The 20,204-nt window shown below is 53.0% G+C and overlaps 1 protein-coding gene across 3 annotated transcripts in view; it reads left to right on the top strand.

The window, feature by feature from the left end:
* PDE4B (phosphodiesterase 4B) overlaps positions 1-20,204 on the top strand; it is a 136,246-nt gene that overhangs the window by 98,976 nt on the left and 17,066 nt on the right. The window contains exons 1-2 of one of the 3 annotated variants that reach the window (XM_056497799.1): positions 10,894-10,975; positions 12,470-12,622. In XM_056497799.1, coding sequence (XP_056353774.1) covers positions 12,611-12,622 — 12 coding nt within the window. In that variant the 5' untranslated portion in view covers positions 10,894-10,975; positions 12,470-12,610. Of the gene's footprint in view, positions 1-8,463; positions 8,577-9,404; positions 10,976-12,469; positions 12,623-20,204 lie in introns of those variants that run through there. The other 2 variants (XM_056497797.1, XM_056497798.1) reach the window with 2 other exon arrangements.

The raw sequence follows: 20,204 nt of genomic DNA, 5'->3' as shown, positions 1-20,204 counted from the left end.
TGCAGTTTGGAAGATTTGGACATTTCGTTGCAGATTTGAAATGAATCCTGGGGGTTGTGCTCTGTGCCTTTGGTTGTTTCCACCTGGATTTCCAAATCTGTCCACGGGAATATTTTCTGGATCTGCTGGAACAATGCTTTAATTCAAGGAAGCAGCTCTCAGAATGCACTAACAGGATACATTAAACAAATAAATCACTGGGTGTCAGTTATTCCCTCGGCATTGTGAGGGATAAATATGTAAACATGTCCACACGATGCCTGAGCAACCACAGCTCCATTAGGGAAGGCAAAGGGTGAATGGCTCCCAGCCCTTTCCCATCGAGTCCTGGCACGTCCTGTGTTGATAAACCTGTTTTACTCACCGTGCTCCGGGGTTTGAGAGTGATGCGAGGCACTGGCAGTAATTAACGTGGGGCAATGTTCCTGCTAATGAACCTCGTGCTGCAGAGGTGAAATAGCCATTTTCTGGCACTGCTTGGTAATTAATGTGGGGTGATATTGCTGCTAATGAGCCTCGTGGTGGGAAGGTTAAAGAGCCCTTTTCTTCTGGGGAATGGGAGGGCCTTTGGTCATCGGGATCTGTGGGGCTTTTAGCTGAGCCATGCCCGTGTGGGTGCCTTGGTAAATCACTGAGCACCCTCCTCCTCCTCCTCCTTCTCCTTCTTTTCTTCTCCTCCTTCTCCTTCTCCTTCTCCCCTTGTCCTCCTTCCCTTGTCCTCCTTCTCCTTCTCCTCCTCATCGTCATCGTCGTCCTCCTTCTCCTTCTCCTTCTCCTCCTCTTTCTCCTTCTCCTCCTTCTTCTTCCCATTCCCCTACCCCTGGCCCTTCCACATCCCTTCTCCATCTTCTTCTTTTTCTTCTCCTTCTCCTCATTTTCTCCTCCTTCTCCTTCTGCTTTTCCTCCTCCCTCTCCCCATCTCCTCTCCATTTCTTTTTCCTTCTCCTTCCCTTTCTCTCCTCCCTCTTCTCTCTCCTCCCTTTTCCTGCCCTCTCACCTGCCCCAGGGGTTTGGATCCCACATTTCCCAAGTGGGATCTGCTGCTGGATCAGTTGGGATGTGTGTCCCACACCGGGACCCTCTCCCACCTTCCCCTACACCAGCTCTTAGTCAGAGCAGCCAAGGAGTGAGCAGTGCAAATGAGGCCTCCAGTGGCATTAATGAGCTCTATCAGCTCCCAGATAATCACCTGCCATCCATGTGATCCACTCCAGCACCTGCTGCTCTTCTGGGTCCTTTGTGTCCTCTGCAATTGGCATCATCCATAATAAACGAGAATAATTAAAAGTAGACTGGTTTAGGGTCCTCTGATGGATGCAGACTCTGGGATTGTGTCCTGTGGCTTTACCTGGGAGTGAGGGACATTTTAAAATTTCATATATTTTTAGTTGGGAGTCTGTGCTGTCAGACTTTTCCTGGAGTAGAGTTTTCCTGCACCAGGATAAACATTTCCACCTTCCCAATCACATCCACGAGGACTCCAAACTCCTCCTGTGGCCCAAGAGCTGTGGTGCAGCTCAGCTTCCCAAATCTGCTCCCTCTTCACCCAATTCCCTGTCACTCCTGGAGGGAAGGAACCATTTCCCCCTGTAACACTTGGATTTTAGTCTTTGGGGCTTTATCAGTGTTTGTCTGCTTTAGGTTTGGTTGAATTTTATCACTGGAGGAACATCTCAGTGCCACGCTGGATTTGGGAATAAACCCAACATCAAAACCTTCCCAAGGCAAAAGGGAGCAACTGCTCTTATTAATTTTCATTTTAGAGGAACAGATTTTATCCTGAGTCTAAATTGTTGAGGTGAGGTTTAGATAGAGTGATAATATTTTATTAAATCAGTTGGAATCACTGGGAAATGGCTTTGGTGACCTCGAGCCTCAGCTGTTGTTGCTTCAGAGGCAGCTGGAGCTTGGGCTGGGAAGGACAGCCCCAAACACTGAAGAACTTTATAAATAGTCCCAATTTATTGCAGCCAGGGTGCAGTGAAGAGTAAATAACTTAGGAGATGTCTTATGGCACTGTAAACATGTGGGGTAGGATGGATAGACTGAGCAAAGTGGGGAAAACTGCTGGAAGCTGCTTTGAACCTTCCCTGTGAGAGTTTCTCTTGGAATTCTTGGCAGAGTCTGTCAGGGTTGTTGGTTTGGTTTGGTTTGGTTTGGTTTTGTTTGGTTTGGTTTGGTTTGGTTGCTTTTTTTTTTTAGTCTTTAGCTCCACATGCCCAAGGTTTACAAGGAAAGTTGTGATCCAACAGAAGGAATTCTTCTTTTTCCTTGCAGAACTAGAAATGAAGACTTTTCCCAGCACACTGAGCCCACAATTTGATCTTTAACAATCAAGGAGAGCTGAGTGTGAAAAGATGTTGGCAAATATTTGTCTTTAACATTTCTTATCCACCAGGTTGGACAATCTGTTCACAACTCAGTCCCACTGGGAATATTCCTCCTACTGAGTTTTTTTGGCAGCTGGAAAGGGAATTTCAGCTGCTCCCCAAGTTTTTTAATCCACCTGGTTGGGATGTGGAGCTTTATCCTTAAAACTCTTGTAGCTTTATGGCCTTTGCACTTTCTGGCAGGAGAAGTTTTAATTTATCAGGAGCTTTTATTTATCAGGACTGGGGTGACAAGAGAGAATCATGAGGCAGAAAATAGACCCCACTTGAAGTGTTGGCATTTGGATCTCCTCTCCAAATGTTTCCTGGCTCGGTTCGTGTCCTGCCTCAGCCGAGGGCAGAGCCACCAATCCCTGCTGGGGACCCTCTGCCCACCCCCTGCCCTGCTGTGGCACTTGGGGACAGTTTGTGGGCTGAGAGAGGAACTCTGGAGCTGCAGATAACGATGGCCTCGTGCTCAGGTCCCTGCAGGCACCCGGGGGGGCACAGATGGGATCTGGGGGAGCGTTTGTCCCTCCCCATCTGTGATACTTCAGGGGCCTCCTGGTGGAGTGTCTGCCTGTCCTTACACTGAGCTGCTCTAGGAAAGGGGGTGCTCCCCAAAACCTTCCACTTTCCAAGTATTTGGGGGTGAAAAAAGGCCTCAAGTCCATATTGATGAGCATTATTATATTGATGAGCAGCTCTCACTTTTCCCCCATGCCCAGCACACCTCAAATCCTGGGGTCACTTTTGGGACCCTCATGACATGAAGGACATGGAGGGACTGGAGGGTGTCCAGGGAAGGGAAGGGAGCTGGGAGGGGACTGGAGAATCCCTGAGGGGATGGGAAGGGGCTGGAGAATCCCTGAGGGGATGGGAAGGGGCTGGAGAATCCCTGAGGAGATGGGAAGGGGCTCAGGCTGGAGAAAAGGAGGCTCAGGGGGAATTTCTGGCTCTGCACAACTCCCTGCCAGGAGGGGACACTGGGGGGGATTTGGGATCTGGGAACAGGGAACAGGGACAGGAGGAGAGGGAACAGCTCAGGCTGGGCTCAGGGTGGATATTGGGAAAATTCCTTCCTGGAAAGGTTTGTCCAGCCCAGGGCAGTGGTGAGTCCCCACCCCAGCAGGATCTAAAAGTGGATGTGGCACTTGGGGTGGCCTTGGCAGTGCTGGGAATGGTTGGACTGGATGGTCTGAGGGAGATTTTCCAACCCAAACAATCATGTGAGCAAAAGAGAACACAGAGGTGTCAGTAAGTGGGAAAAAGCCTCTAAAAAAGGGGCTGCTAAGTCACCCCTGCAGGGAGAGATTCCGTGTGTGCCATCACCTCACAGAGCTGGGAAGGGACAGATGGCAAAAGCTCCCAAAAATGCAGTTAGTGCAGAATGCTGGCACTGGAAAGGAGCTGCAGCTCAGGGCACTGGAGCCTTGCAGGTGCCAGAGGAGGAGCACGAGGCCAGGGCTGCCTCTGCCTCAGAGGGACTGGCAGCAGCTCAGCTTGGTGAGGAAATGTCACCCCAGCCCTGCTGGAGTGCCACCAGCACCAGCCCTCCTGTGCAAACACCAGGGAGGGTTTAAAAACTGGAACTGCTCTTGTTCCTCACGTCCTGTTGTGTCAGCAATGAGCAAACACCAGCAAAGCTGCAGTTTACAGGATTGCCTTGTGCAAGGCCCAGATATAAACTGAAATGTGAGAGGCTCCAAGGCACGTCCTGGGGTGTTCCAGGAGCCCCACATTGCAGGAGTGTTTCCAGAAGTGCCCCTGCACAGGAGGGTGATCCAAGGCAGCCCCTGGCCAGGGTTTTGGGGTGTTTCTGCTCTGCTGATGTCAGTGGGACGCTCACGCTGGGTTCAGGGAAAGAACAACTCATGGAGCATCTAAACTTGTGTTTACTGTTTGTGGGAGTCGCTGTAGCAACAGAGAGAGCACCCAGGGAGAGAATCCCAGGGCTCCTGATGGCTGAGCTCTGCTCTGCAGCCAGGCTGGGAGGGCTGGGGGTGGCCAGCCTGGGCAGAGGAGGCTCCTGAGAGCCTCTTCCAGAGCCTAAAGTGGCTCTGAGAGAGCTGGGGAGGGATTTGGGACAAGGGCCTGGAGGGACAGGACACAGGGAATGGCTTCCCTCTGCTAGAAAATGGAATTAGAATTGGGAAGGAATGGTTCCCTGGGAGAGTGGAGAGGCCCTGGAATGGAATTCCCAGATTTGCTGTGGCTGCCCCTGCATCCCTGGAAGTGTCCAAACTTCTGGAGCAGCCTGGGACAGTGGGAAGTGTCCCTGCCCGTGGGTGGAACTGGATGGGATTTAAGGTCCCTTCCAACCCAATCCATTCTCTAATTTAATATCCATGAATATTAAATATGAAGAAAGTCAGAAAATATTTGTTATTTTAAGACCATTCCCACACAAAGTTTTTAGATTGGTAGAAGAGCAACTCCTAATGGATTCTATATCTGGCTGTTATTTCGGGGTAGCTGTGGATCTTAAAATACTCCACGGGGGACTTGGAGGGTATATTTTAACTTCACATGCTGGTTTGAAAAGCAAATTTAGCTTTAGGAGTGGGACTGTAGCCTCTGCTTTCACAATATTTTTGTGGCTAGCCCCAGGTTCAGCACAGAGGGTTGCCCAGAGCCAAGGAGGGCTGGTGATGAGGGTTGGGGTTTCCGGGGTGATGGGCTCAGCCTGGCTTTGGGACAGCTCCGAGTTTCTGAGAAGGGTTGAGCTGGGCTCTCCTCCTGCCAGGACTGGGGTGTGATTCCCTGAAATGAGCAGGAATGTGGTGCCTGTGACGTTGCTGCTGCCCAAAGCTCAGCTGCAGCTCAGAAATTACAGCCCAGCAGCACCAGGGCAGCAGCAGCAGCTGCAGGCACACACCCGTCTCACCAGGCTGCTCACTTGAGAAAATGAGAGGAAAAAATAAATTGGGGATGAGTCAAAAGCCAAAAACACCAAGAGGAGCCGCACAGGGATGCAGGTGCTGCATCTCATGGGTGCAGGGCCAGGAAAAAGGGCAAAGCTCAGGAAAAAGCAAATTCTGAAAGAAAATGTAATGGGCATTTGAAAATCTCTTCTGCACTGGAACAGCAGCAGAACTCACCGTTTTCCCCTTGAAATCATCCTTAGCCAGAGCTGTTTGCTCTCACTTTATTGTGTCTTTGCCATTGAAATGACCTGAGATATCTCAAGTTTTCAAAAGATCTGAGTTTAAATGGTGAATCCATTGTTCTCTCAATGGTTTTGGTGCAGAGGTTTGGCTAAGTGACAATGCTGGTGCTTTAAACCATGGAGGGATCCCTGCTGCTCCCAGGATTCCTGCAGGAAACTTCCTGGGAATGAAGCAGGGAGGCACAAACCGAGGGAAGGAGGGTCCTGATGCACCCTGCTAAAAATTCCAGAGAACACTGTGAATGTGTAAAATATTCACTCTTTATTTAACTCATCTTCTGAAACCCAAAAATAAATACAAAATACTTACAGCCAAATTCTCCAAGCCCTCAAGTTTCCTAATACACCTCGATATCCTTAATATGTAACAGCTTTGCTTGTTTGGGGCTTTTCCCCTTTTATTACCTAAAACTCAGATTACAGAGTAAAGGAATATCCTGAATATCAGCTCTGGGAATGTGAGTCCTTCAATACCAAGAGCAGATTTCTGTTCTTGGTCCTGCATTCCCTCTTCCCGAGGTGAGGATTGGAAGTGAAGTGACAGTGGCAGCGGGTTCTGCAGACCTGGGCAAGGCTGGAAATCCCCCAAAAGGCTAAAATTAGGGTCTGGTGTCAGAGTGTCAGTGAACCTGTTCCTTCTCCTCCTCCAGGAATGCACACATGGCCCGGCTGTGCTTCCTGAGGAGTCTCAGAGCACAGGACAAGAGCACAGGATTTGATTTTATCATACAGGTTTTAGTTTGGCTGAGATGGGTTTTTACCTATTCCTAAACTTATTTTACTTGTGCTGGTTTTATCAATCCCAACAAGTGGTTTGAGCCCTTCTGGGTCAACTGATTTACATGATAAAATAGTTGAGGGGGAATACTCATGGTAGAAATGAAAATACACAGAGCTTTGTGTGATTTTGGATATTTTCACCTGCTTTTTGATTGTGCAGGAATGAAAAAACTTTCAGTGCTTGGAGCTCTGTGAGCACAGAAAACAAAACCCATTAACTTCCAATGCCACAGAGACTTGGATTCACCAAATCTTTCAAACCTGTCTGTGCCAGGTTTATCGCTGAATTACCTTTGGCAGGGTTTATTTTCTGTTTATTCTCAATCATTGAATGGAAGGTGCTGCCCTGTTGATGTGGTGAATGACAGAGAGGATCTGTCCTTGGGGACAGACACCAGCACAGGGTGGCAGCTCCTTCCCCCGGGGACATGGGGACAGGAGGGACACCAGGGAGGGAGGGGACACGTCTGGGGCTCAGCTCAGCTCCCGAGTGTGTCTGAGCAGTCCTGCCTGTGATGTCACCGGTACCTGCCCGTAGGAACGCTGAATCCATCAGCTCTGACAGATTTATGGGACGAGCATGTGTTACCGGGATTATGAGAAGCAGTTACATTCATGGGGAGATTTTATGATTCACTGTATCCACTCGTGGAAAGCTCGACTTTTGCCCCAGAGCTGCCGGGGAGGGCAGCGCCGAGCGCCGCTGGCGGGGCTGGAGCTGAGCTCGGTGGGAGAGGGAGCAGGGATGGGGTTTGGGGTGCGGGGCCTGCTGTGAGCTCTGGGCTGTGGGGTGGTGGGGACAGAGCCGGCAAAGCTGGGGAGCCAGGGAAACAGGGAAACAGGAGCAGGGTCGGGGATGGGGAGTAGGGTCAGGATTAGGGAGTAGGATTAGGAGTGGGAACAGGGTCAGGATTGGGGAGCAGGGTCAGGATTGGGGAGCAGGGTCAAGGAGTGGGGTTCAGGCTTTTGGGGTTCAGAGCTGATAGGGAGAAGAACTGTTGGGGTTCAGGGTTAATGGGGTCAGGGCTGATGGAGTTCAGAACTTTTGGTGTTCAGGGCTGTTGGTGTTCAGGGCTATTGGGGTTCAGTGCTGATGAGCAGAACTTTTGGGGCTCAGTGATGACGGGGAGCAGAACTCTTGGGGAACAGGGCTGTTGGTGTTCAGCGCTGTTGGGGAGCAGAAATTTTGGAGTTCACTGCTGATGGGGAGCAGAACTTTTGGTGTTCAGGCTGTTGGTGTTCACTGCGGATGGGGAGCAGAACTTTTGGGGTTCAGTGCTGACGGGGAGCAGAACTTGGGGAGCAGGGCTGTTGGTGTTCAGCGCTGAAGGGGAGCAGAGCTTTCAGTGTTCAGCGCTGACGGGGAGCAGAACTCTTGGGGAACAGAACTCTTGGGGAGCAGGGCTGTTGGTGTTCAGCGCTGGCGGGGAGCAGAACTCTTGGGGAACAGAACTCTTGGGGAGCAGAACTCTTGGGGAGCAGGGCTGTTGGTGTTCAGCGCTGGCGGGGAGCAGAACTCTTGGGGAACAGAACTCTTGGGGAGCAGAACTCTTGGGGAACAGGGCTGTTGTGTTCAGCGCTGACGGGGAACAGAACTCTTGGGGAGCAGAACTCTTGGGGAGCAGGGCTGTTGGTGTTCAGCACTGACGGGGAGCAGAACTCTTGGGGAACAGAACTCTTGGGGAGCAGGACTGTTGGTGTTCAGCGCTGAAGGGGAGCAGAACTCTTGGGGAGCAGGACTGTTGGTGTTCAGCGCTGACGGGGAACAGAACTCTTGGGGAGCAGAACTCTTGGGGAGCAGGACTGTTGGTGTTCAGCGCTGACGGAGCCGGCTCTGTCGCTGCGGGGCTCAGCAGCAGCAGCAGCACATCCCCGGGCGGCGGGCAGGCCGATCCCGCAGCCCCGGCGGGGCGGGGGGGCCGCGGTGACGCTGCCGAGCCGCAGCCCAGCCCGGCCCTGCCCCGCCCGGGGGGCGCTCGGTCCCCCCGAGCCGCGGGGGCCGGGCCGGGCCGGGGCGGGCGGGGACTCGCTGCGCGGCCGGGACAGCGAGCGGCGGCCGCGTGATGAGGGAGCGGAGCGGCTGCTGCGGCTCGGGCCCCGCCATGGAGGGGCAGCCCGAGTACATGTCCGTGTGCCTCTTCGCAGAGGAGCCCTACCAGAAGCTGGCCATGGAGACGCTGGAGGAGCTCGACTGGTGCCTGGATCAGCTGGAGACCATCCAAACCTACCGCTCCGTCAGCGAGATGGCATCCAACAAGGTGAGCCCGGCACCGGGATGCGGAGCGGGGATGCGGGACGGGGATGCGGGACGGGGATGCGGGACGGGGATGCGGAGAGGCGCGGGGCTCTGAGCCTGATCCCGACCCGTCCTCCTGTCTGTCCAAGGCTGCAGCTCAGAGTTAGTTGCGGTGAAGGGGATGCGGGTTCCCCCGCGAGGATGCGTCCAGGGGGAACTCGCGGCGGGTGGCGAGGGGAGCGCGATCCGGGATGGAGCGGGGAGAGCGATCCGGGATTGGGGAACGCGATGCGGGATATCGTGGCGAGCGATCCGGGATTATTTGGGGAGCGCGACGCGGGATATCGTGGCGAGCGATCCGGGATATCGTGGAGAGCCCGATCGCTGCCGCAGGCTCATTTCCGGAAATTAAAGAGGTTTCAATTAGCGCCCGTCCCTTGGAGCCGATATGAGCAGGAACACTGTGCGAACGCCCGCGTTTAGCAAATCATCACGCCAGAAGTTAATTAACTTCATTGCTGTCTGGCCGTAATAACGGCGAACTTTAAACATTGTGGGTCAGGTATTTCACGGCTGTTTTGGCTCTCGGTGACGTTTTAATTCGGTTTTTAATGCTCTGGGCTGGCTCGGTGAGGGTGGGCAGGCGGGGATGGTGACAGGGAATCGGCTCCGGGGGCCGCTGCTCTGCGGAGCTTCCCACAACTCCTAAGGGCACTTGGGAGCTTTTCTGCTCAGAAACAAGCGCTGAAGTAAAGCAAGGAAAGCCCTTGGTGTTTAAAGTCGGGGGAGTTTAAAGCAGGAGGAGAGCGGAGTGCCAGGAGTGTCCTGACAGGCAGCGGAGAGCGAAACGCGAGCTCCGAGCGCCTGTGCGCAGCTTTTGGGAGCTGATGCTCCAGCTCGGCTCCAGCATCTCCCGCAGCCCGCCCGTCCCTGGCACAGCCCGGGCACAGCCCCGGGCACAGCCCCGGGCAGCCTGGCAGCTCCCAGCCCGCTCCTGCCCCTTCAGGGATCCCAGACAGCGCTCCCAGTGCCCGCTGGAGTTGTCACAGTCGCAAATTCCCAGCCCCGTGCCCGTCGCATCCAAGTCCTTGCTCAGCTGAGATGGTCTTAAACCCACCTCTGCACCACCCCCATGTTGATGTTATTTTTTTTTCTGATTGGAAATGACTGCAATCAGAAATGATGAATCAGAGACTGAATTTATGGGAAAAAGTTGAGCAAAGAAATGCCATGTTGTTTCACCTTCCTCTTCTGGTAGTGATTACCACCGTGTGCAGGGGCAAAGGAAGCAGTAAAAGTTTTACAGACCGAGCTTTCAAGAAAGAAATATTATTTTTTTCTTTTGACTTTGTGTCGAGGGAACCCTGGATGAAAGTTGAGAAGGGTTCAGGCTGCACATCCAGTGTGAACACGACGCCCTTAAGTTTGAGGTTACTTCTTTTTTTTCTCTTTTCTGAATGACAAATCTGGCCTCGTGAAGGTGAAACTAAATTGCTTTTGTAGCACTTTAAAGTTGCGATACTCGGGGTGCAGATGTCTTGCAACTGGCTCGAGCAAAAGCTTCCTGAAACTTTGTTCTTTCACAACCCCTTTCTGAAATGTCTGCGCTTTTTTTGGTCAACTTCCAGTTTCACAGTTCTCAGCTGTGAAAGAGAAGCATGAAATGGCCTCACACCTCGCTTGCCTTCGCTCTGGAGCTGTAAATATTGTCACAAATCACGGCACGGTTTGGGTTGGAAAGTTTGGTTTCAGTGCCTGATGATTTTTTGGGGGGATTCGTGGCGTTTTGGGGGGTTTGGTGGCAGATGATGAGCACAGCGGTCCGGCAGCGCTGGGTCGCTCCTGCATCTCCAGGAGGAGGCTGCAGCCTCCCTTCCCCGCTCCGAGCATCCCGTCCCAGCGCCGGCTCCGCTCCGGGGCATCTCCATTTGTCACCGGCAAACAGCGAAGCCGGCAGATGTTTTGAAAACAGGATGCTGGGGCTGCGCATTATTAAAGAAAAAACGGAAAGAGAAACAGTCTAGATAGGAAGAAAGCAAATGGGCTCGGCATGCTCCCAAGCGCAGCAGCAGAATAAACACTGACCTATCTTCCTGACCTCCGCTCTCGCCAGTTCCTGGCCCCGTGCCACCCAAGCCAAACTACGTCATTTGAGCCTGATAGTAGGCATGGCACAGCTGTTGCAAGTGTGACTCGAATTTCCTGTCTCCTTCCTGACAGACGTAGTTTAGAAAATCCAGAGTTGCAACAACAGCGCCGAGAGAGGCAGAGAGGGAGGCTCTCGGCATCCGTGCGCGCAGGGGCAAAAAAAAAAAAAAAAACCCCAAAAACTAAAAAAGGAGGCAGCGGAGGGGGAAGAGCCATGCGGGACGGCAGCCGGGCTTTGAGCTGATGGGGTTCGGCAGGCAGCGATTAAAACATGTGCGTATTCCTCGGTGAGGCGGGAGGAGCGGCGGGGGAAGGAGCGGGGCTGTGCTGGCAGCGGGACCCGCAGTGCCGCCCGCAGGGATCCCACGAGAGCTGGCACAGAGCGAGTTCTGCTGCCCCCGATGCTGGCAGCCAGTCCCGCTGCGTTTCCAGCGCTGAGCAGCCCGGGCTCTCTGCAGAACTAACCGTGCACAGCGCTCTTGTCTTTCTGGTTTACAGAAAAAAAACAATAACCTGCCCAAGTACCTGTTTGCAGCTGCCGTGAAGGGAGTTTATTTTCCTAACACTGGATTTCCTAACATCTTTTGCTGGGAGCTGATAGGGCCCTGCAGCTTTGCACTGAGACAAAATAACCTGGAAGGAGCTCTGCAGGCACTCGGTGCTGCCTGAGAGACCCGACCACACTTATTTACATTATTGTTATGTATATACTCTTATTTTTCCTGCTTTTATCACCCTGTCCAGCTTCCAGCTCAGACAGCTGCTGTGTCAGAGGATTTGTGACTCAGTGATGATAAAGAAGGGGATATTTTCTGTCTTGGCATTAGGCAGCTGTCCTCAGCCTCACTTTGCTGCAGATGGGACTGCTCTAGTCCCTAATTTGGGATCTGGGGCAGGATGTGCTCAGTGCATCCCCTGGATTGTAAGAAGGAGCAGGTCTTTTTCCCAGCTGAAATGCTGGCCTTGCCAGCTCCAGGTTTTTATGGGGCCATCACATCAGAAAACGGAGGGGTGGAGAGCAGGGATAGTTCCTGCAGGGCTGCCGTGTGGGATGCAGCCAAACACAGATCCCTGCACGGACCTGAGCAGCACCTTTGCCTCTCCTGAATCAGACCTGGCTAATTCAGAGTTTGCTGCAGCCATCGGGTCCAGAGAACAGAATTTGTGGTCTCTGGGGATATCCAAAGTTTAAATAGACAGAGTGTGAGTGGCGTCCTCTGATGACTTTGCAAACTCTCTTGTCTCTACCCAAACTGTTACTTGGAGGACTGTTCCTTAAGCTCTGTCACTGCAGCTCTTGGGGATGTTTCTGTTATTCCCGAGTGCTGGTAGCTCCAGCCGTGTCCCGCTAGCGGCCCGGCCCAGCAGCACAACTGCTGCGCGTTCCCCGAGCCGCAGGATAAACACGGCCGCTCTCATTGCGCTTGGATTTCAAAGGGCATTTCGGGCAGAAAAGCGGAGCAAGGCCGCACCTCGCTCCGGGAGAGGATAAACATCTGGCCAGCAATGTAAACTGCGCTGGAGGTCGCGGCCGAGTGCCAGCGGTGGATGTGCCGGGCTGCACAAAGTCCTTCCCTCCAGCCTGGCAGCCCCCAGCCCCGTCCCCCCTTTTCCTACGTGATGTTTCCCTTAAGCGGTGCCGAGCTGTTTAGTCTTCCCCCGGCTTTGCGCTGGGACTTCCTTTGTTTAATCTCCGCACAAAGCCGGGGTTTGTTGGCTGCGGCAGCCGGCGGAACAAAGGCACTTCCACGTCTGCTGTTTTTCCAGGCGGGATGAATCACCGAGCCGGGCTCGGTGCGGGCATTCCCGCACACCCCGCGCTCCCCGCGCAGCTTTGACGTCGCTCTTTAACCCTTCGCTCCCCGCCCGCGCCGCCGCCGCTGCCGAGCGGGACCCCGCGCTGTCGGCATGCTGCAGGAGGTAGGAGCTCTTCTGGGGATATTCCTCCTCGCTCTGAAGGATTTTTTGGAGGGTTTTGGGGATGTCCTTGCGCTAGAGGACAGGGCGCCGCGTTGCTGCGGGTTTGCAGGAGGGGCGAGCAGGAGCTTCCAGGGAGCAGCTCTGCGTGCTGGCTCTGACCCAGGCTGGGAACCCCGCGGGGTTTGGGGGGCTTGGTCCCGCTCAGCTCCACCAGAAATGGACTTTGACACCCCCAGAATGATTTCCTTTAGAGGGCAATAAGCACGGGAGGAGGACAGAGACAGGCACCCCAAACATGCCCTAAAAGCAGGGTGGAATAATGGAGCCATACTAATTTAATAATGTGACATTTTGTCCTTGTGAGCCCTCTGGGCTGTTTGTCCAGATATCTTGGTTAAACTGCTTCAGACATTTGAAAAATTGGCAAGCTGCAGCACTGGCTGTGGGGACAGGATGAGGAGACAGTGTCACCCTCCTGGAGCAAAGGGATTTGGAGTGCTGGATGCTTTCCCATCCTCTGGGATGTTGTGGGAAAAGCCCATCCAGGGGGGATCCCTTGGCCACTGGTGGTGCAGAGATCAAGGTCTTGGCAGTGGAATTTTGGTTCAAATCCTTCTCCCCAGGAGCATTTTGGGGAACAGTCACCCATCCTGGGGCCACAACGGTGCCCAGGACCTTCTGGTGTGTCCTTTTACCAATTCTGGTTTTCCTGGGATGTGATGGGGTTTTAAAAGTTCTGCATTCTCAGACTTTTACGTTATAACACGTCAGGGTGGGGCTTAAATAAATAATAGCTCAAAGGCAGGTTCAAAATGAATCATGAGCTGAGGGCAGCACTGGAGAGTGACTAAATGTGGGGAGCAGGGACCTGTGTGGAGTGAAGGATCCTGGTGACATCCCAGAGGAGCAGCATCACTTGGGATGAAGGAGCTGAGAAGGATTTCAGGCAGTCCTGACCCTCATCCTGCTTCCGAGTGATTTTGTGGACAGCCTGACTCCAAACTCCTCATCCTTTCCCCCAGCTGTGTTCCACAGGGCTGATCCAAATATTTGCATGTAGTGAAATGAACTGAAGGATGTTGAGTTATCAGAGGCAGGAGAAGTTGTGGGGATGGTCTGGGATGGAGATTCACCCTGAGAGCTCTGAGAGGAGAGATTGCCCCGATTAAAGCAAACAAACCAGAAGAGCCTCACCTTGCTGCTGGTTTAGCACAGCTGGGCCAACAGCAGCAAAAGGATTCTGAGGAGCATTTGCCTATCTCTGTGTGAGAAGGAGTTTTCATTTAATTTTATCTCCATTAATTAGTGCCTTCTGTATGAGTTTGATGCTTGCATTAGGCTCATTTTCATTTTGGCAGGACTAGCTGCCACGTTTTTGGGGGATGCTGAGCTACACCAATTCCTGCCCTGGGTTTTCACTGCCCCCTTCCCAGGTCTCCCTCTTTATCCCGTGTTTGCTGAAGAAAACAAACTTCTGTTCATTCTAAGTTGCCAGAATTTATTTTTTTTTCCAACACGGGCATCTTAGAAAAGTCTTCTGAGGGCACTAAGTCATTTGAATTTTCCAAAGCCTGTTCTCCTACTCAGGTAAAACCCCAGCTGAATTTGCCTAAATGATGACTTCAGAGCTTGATTCAAATTTAAATTAAATTTAAATTGCTGCTTGGTCCCATTTACAAACCCCGTGTTTAATTGCCTCTCTCTCTGGTTAAATGACGAACGCTCCGTTCGTTGTTACTTTGGGGGCGTTTTTGGGATGGTGGGTCTCATCCAGCCCGAATTCCCAGCATCTCCTGGCTGCCCAGAGCAGCAGGGGTGGCTCTGTGAGCTCTCTGCTTTGTGGCTCTCCTGACACACGGCTCAGTTTCCTCTGGCACCGAGGTTTGCAGGGTGTGACCGACACAAGCTTTGGGGCTGGGATGTGCAGCTGCTGCTGCAGCACTCTCTGCTCTCGGGGCCACAGATGCTGTCAGGGCTTTCTTCACTCAGCCAGCTGGAGGTTTGCATTTGGTGCTGCTGGGTCTCAGCATCTCACCTTCCTCAGCCTCCTTTTGCTCTCAGCACATCCAGCACTCATCCAGCTGGTAGAACTCTAAAAGTGGCACTGCAGAGCGAGTGGTTTGGACAGTTTCTGCTTTTATTTACTCACCTCTCCCCAGAGGGAAGGATAAAAGCAGTGCTGGGATGAGGGATTGGTGTGGATGCTGAGCATGCTGCTCTGGGGAAGGTGGGACTGATCTGGGGAGTTATCCCTGGCCTGGGATGTGCCTTTTGTGTGGTTCTTCCTCCCAGCAGAGCCATTTGTGTTACAAAATGCACCTTTCAGTGAGGGAGAGAGGAAATCCACACAAAACCCAACCAGATGAGCTGCAGACTCCAGATGTAGCTGCCAAAAGGATGGGGCAGGAGAGGTCTGTTCTGGATATTGGATGGAGCAGAAACCAACCTGAGCTTCCTCCAAAGGATCCCAAAACTTCAGACCAGGCCAAGCCTCCCTGCTGGGGTTTTTCCATCCAAGGAGACCAACAGTGTGTCCTTTGTCCCATCTCACAGCCAGGAAAACTGTCCAAGGCTGGCTGGACAGGGCTTGGAGCAGCCTGGGATGGTGGAAGGAGAGTTTCAAGGTCCCTTCCAGCCCAAATCAGTGTGGGATTCTCTGAAAGCTTAAACTTGGCCAGTCCTGGTATTTCACATCATTCCTGACAGGTGGAAACACAGCCCAGGGGTGTGGGCAGTGGTGCTGGAAACTGGGATTGGGATCCATGGATTGGGATCCAAGGATTTGGATCCAGAGGCAGTGGTTTTGGACACTCCAGGATTGGGTTCCAGGGATTGGGATCCAAGGACTGGAATCCATGGTCAGTGGTGTTGGACACCTCAGGACTGGGATCCATGGGCAGCAGTGTTGGGCACTCCAGAATTGGGATCCAAGGATTTGGATCCTTTGGCAGTGGTGTTGAATGCTCCAGGATTAGGATCCAAGGATTGGGATCCAAGGATTTTGATCCATGATCAGTGGTGTTGGGCACCCCAGGACTGGGATCTATGATCAGTGGTGTTGGACACCCCAGGACTGGATCCATGGACTGGGATTCAAGGATTGGGATCCATGGTCAGTGGTGTTGGACACTCTGGGATTGGGATTCAAGGACTGGGATCCACAGTTGGTGGTGTTGGACACCCCAGGACTGGGATCCATGATCAGTGGTTTTGGGCACCCCAGGACTGGGATTCAAGGACTGGATCCACAGTCGGTGGTTTTGGGCACCCCAGGATTGGGATCCATGGTCAGTGGTGTTGGGCACCCCAGGACTGGGATCCATGATCAGTGGTTTTGGACACCCCAGGACTGGATCCATGGTCAGTGGTGTTGGGCACCCCAGGACAGGGATTCAAGGACTGGATCCACGATCAGTGGTTTTGGGCACCCCAGGATTGGGATTCAAGGACTGGATCCACAGTCGGTGGTGTTGGGCACCCCAGGATTGGGATCCACGGTCAGTGGTGTTGGGCACCCCAGGACTGGATCCACAGTCGATGGTGTTGGACACCCCAGGATTGGGATCCACAGTCGGTGGTGTTGGACACCCCAGGATTGGGATCCACGGTCAGTGGTGTTGGGCACCCCGGGACTGGGATTCAAGGACTGGATCCATGGTCGGTGGTGTTGGACACCCCAGGACAGGGATTCAAGGACTGGATCCACGGTCGGTGGTGTTGGGCACCAGGACTGGGTCAGCAGCGGCAGGAGCAGACCCGCCCCGCAGGGCGCTCGGGAGTTCTCAGGTGCCGGGCGCGCCTTGCCCACGCAGGGCTCGGCTTTTCAGGGAAGCACAGCGCCGCTTTCTGCGTGACCCGAGCCCTTCCCCGCGGCGGCCCAGGGGGATTTTCCTCCCTCAGCGCTGAGTAACACCCGGAATTCTCGGCACCGCAGCGATCCCGGATCGTGCAGCCGCACCGATGAGTCCCGGCGCTTTCCCTGGGCAGGCTCCTGCAGGGAGCTTTTCCTTTCCGGCATTCGGAGCAATTTGCATATTTCGAGTCTCATTTGGCTGGAAACGAGCTGGAAATGCCCCAGTGCTGCGAACACTCAGCTCCAGCTTCCAGTGCATCACTTTTTTTGAGCCCCGTGTTGCGTAAATTCCGTCCCACCCAAGGGAGGCTCTGCTGCTCTCAGAAATGCTAAACTTCACTGGGGGGAGGAGGGAAAAATCTGAATATTGTTCTGTCTACATCAGATAGATGTTCTTGCTTTCATGAGCAGCCACATGCTGATTTATGGCAAGCTGCTATTTATTTATCAACATTTACATTGTGGATTTCTAAATTATTCTAATAACATCAGGCCAACAAGTTGGTCATGATGCTGCTCCTTTAAAGTTTTCCTTTGAACATCTCTATAAATCAAGGCTGCTTTGATGTGAAATTGGAGATTTCATAAGCCTGTGTTTACTTTTGGGTTTCCAAAATCAGCTGAAGGGAAAACAAAAAAAAAACAACCCAAAAAACAAATAGTATTTTGTATCTCATTAAAAAGAGTTTCTAGCGCATTAAACGTGATATTGTTTTAGGAAATAAGAACTAGAAAGAGCTGCAAAAGAAATTAGATTTTTTTTTTTAATGACTGATAGTTGACTGCAACCATTCCTCTTTTCCCTAGGCACTGAAATACGGCTGAAAACTTTCTCCTTTAGTGCTGTTTAGTGTGAAACAAACTCGTGGTTTGGTTTTTTTGTTTTTATTGTTTTTTATTTAAGCACTAAGTGCACCTCCCATGATTCACCATGGAGTTCCTAGGAAGGAAAATCGATGGGAATTATGAAGTAACAAGGACAGCTGCAAATTTGTTTGCCACGGTCCTTTCTGTAAGTGATGTAAGAGCAGGAAAACACAGATAAGCGAGGTTATTGCTGCTCCAAATGCAGGAATTTTAACTCTTGACTTCCAGACTTTCGAAGAAATGCTGCACAATTCCAAAATCCAGGAGTTTGGTTCGGTGCAGGGCAGGAATGAGAGGGTTGGGAGTAACAAATATTCCTTCAAGGGGGTGGCATTAATCCATTAATTTTTTTTTCCATTTTTTTTTAAATCCATTAATCCTTTTTTTTTTTTTTTTTAACCTGGAGCAGAGTGTCACATCCATCCCAGACAATCGCTGGGATGAGTAATTTCCCTCCTGTGTGTAAATTATTTCCGACGGGACTCGGGCAGGTGAGGGGCGGCTCTTCCCAGCCGGGAGCATCCCGCGAATCCTTAAAAAAAAAAAAAAAAAAAAAAAAAAGAGAGAGCTGCTCCATGCAGTCCCACCAAGGTTTAATTGCGCCTCTGGACCTGCACTAATTACCCGGCTAATTAAGCGAGAAGGATTCAGCCCGGCTGCCTCAGCGAAAGTAACGCTGGCCCCACAAATCCTTTTGTTCTGGGGATTTCGAGGAGAGCCGGGACGGGAGTTTTGCGTCAGAAGGGTGGGTGGGGAGCAGGGTTTATAAACACGGAGATGAGCAGCGAGATTCCTGCATCAAAGTGGGGGCAGGATCCGTGTGCAGCCTCCCCAGGCACCGCTTTCATCTCCAGCATCACCCGGGCTGGTTTTCTGAGCTGCCTCTTTGCATAAGGGCTCCTGGCCCCGGGGAGCCCCAGCCGGGCTTCAAAGGGCTCCCAGCAGATCGCTGCTGCTGTCGGTGCCCTCCCGGTGTGCCAGGACATCTCTCCGAGCTCCAGAGGGAGCGGGGACAGCAGCAGCGTGCATCGCTGGGGGCAGGGGGAGGCTGGAAGGGCCAAGGGCGGTGGGTGCTTCTTGCTGGCCCTCCAGAGTTTCCATAAAGAGCCAGAAAATTGGGAATTTCCACACTAAGTCATCATCTCAGTCCCCATCGTGGAATCCCAGAGTGGTTTGGGATGGGAGGGATCACACCCCAGCCCCAGTGTCCAGCCTGGCCTTGGGCACTGCAGGGATCCAGGGGCAGCCAGTTCTCTGGGGATTCCATCCCAGCCTTCCCCTGGGAACAATCCCTGCCCAGTATCCCATCCATCCCTGCCCTCTGGCAGTGGGATCCATTCCCTGTGCCCTGTCCCTCCATCCCTGTCCCTCTCCAGCTCTCCTGGAGCCCCTTCAGGTCCTGGAAGGTCGTGGTAAGGTCACCCTGCACCCCCCAACAGGGTTGGGCTCCTAAATCTGTCAAATCTGATCATAAATTAGGCCAAATTTTCTTCCCCTGCATAAAAATGAAGCACATTAGGTTAGGATGGAGGGACAGAGCTGCCCTTGGTGCCACCCCCACCACCCTCCCAGGGCCCCTCACCGAGGATTTCCATGTCTGGAACCAGAGCTCCTTTGGAAAAGGCACGAGGATCATTATTAATTACGAAAATTAATGAAAACAACAGCGCGGGCCGCAAATGGGCATTACCGTAATTACCCGCGTGGCTGGCGGGCGTTACCGTAATTGCAGGCGGCGCTCTCCAAAGCGCCCATCCCGGCGTTTGCTCCAGTTGGAATTTTCTCCTCGCTCCCCGCAATCTGTTTGTTTTCCCCGTCGCTGTCGCATGGATTTAAGGTCGCGATTGCTGCAGGGGGGTTGTCGTTGATCCCCGCAGGGGCAGCACTGCCCGCTCGCTCCCTGCAGAGCGATTCCCGGGAAGCAGCACCGCCCCGGAGCATCCCGACATCGAGGAAAAATCCCAAAAACCCCCCACGGGCACTGCAACATCCGGGATGCCTCGTGTTTTTTGAAAAGGGGGGTGTGTGATAAAGTAAATCCTGCTTAGCTCGGTGCCAGCATCGTTGGGATGACAAATCCCAATAAACTTCGCAAATCCTGTGGGAATTCCCACAGCTGGGTTTGAGCCCCGCAGTCCTTTTGGCAGTGCTGGGATTCTGCTGCCCGCGTTTATAAAAAGCTGCTGGTTAAAGGGCTGGAAAAATGAGGGAGATTAAGGCTGTGGGGGGCAGATTCCTGGAGGATCCCGAGGTTTTTTTCCTGCTGCAGATGCCCGGGGTGACCTTGTGGTGGCCACTTAATTGCTCCGTGCCTCTGTGGAAGGGCAGCGGCCGCCCTTTGTGCTTTGTGAGGCCACTTGTGAGGTAAAAACATTTTTATCAGCTGTTTGTCCAGCTCATTGATCTGAAAGGGAGCATTGTAAGGAAGCCTCGGCTGGTTCGGGGCGGCTGGTGTGACTCTGGGAGGGCTGGGCGCAGGGAAATGCCGCAGCAGGGCTGGGAGGGCTCTGTGCTGGCTGTGCACGGACGTCATGCGGGGGGAGCTGGGGTCGGGGCTCCCCTCCCCTGCCGCGGCTCCCCGCCCTCCTGCTCCCGCCCCAAGGTTCTCCCTTGGCGTGTTCAAAAGGGATTTTTGTCCCTCGTGCTTGGCAGCAGAGCCTGTGGGACAAAATCCGTGGCCCAGCGCTGTGGGATGTGTTCCTGGGCAGCCAGAATCCTTCAAATCCCAATCCTGTCCCTATATCCTTCCTGTGTCCCATGGGATGCCAACCTTCACATCCCAATCCTGTCCCTGTCCCATGGGATGCCAACCTTCACATCCCAATCCTGTCCCTATCCCATGGGGTGCCAACCTTCCATATC

This window comes from Oenanthe melanoleuca, chromosome 8, assembly GCF_029582105.1.
Source record: "Oenanthe melanoleuca isolate GR-GAL-2019-014 chromosome 8, OMel1.0, whole genome shotgun sequence".
In the NCBI taxonomy this organism is placed as follows: domain Eukaryota; kingdom Metazoa; phylum Chordata; class Aves; order Passeriformes; family Muscicapidae; genus Oenanthe; species Oenanthe melanoleuca.
The sequence above is the reverse complement of the archived record's forward strand: the minus strand, read 5'-3'. Positions and strand labels throughout refer to the sequence as shown.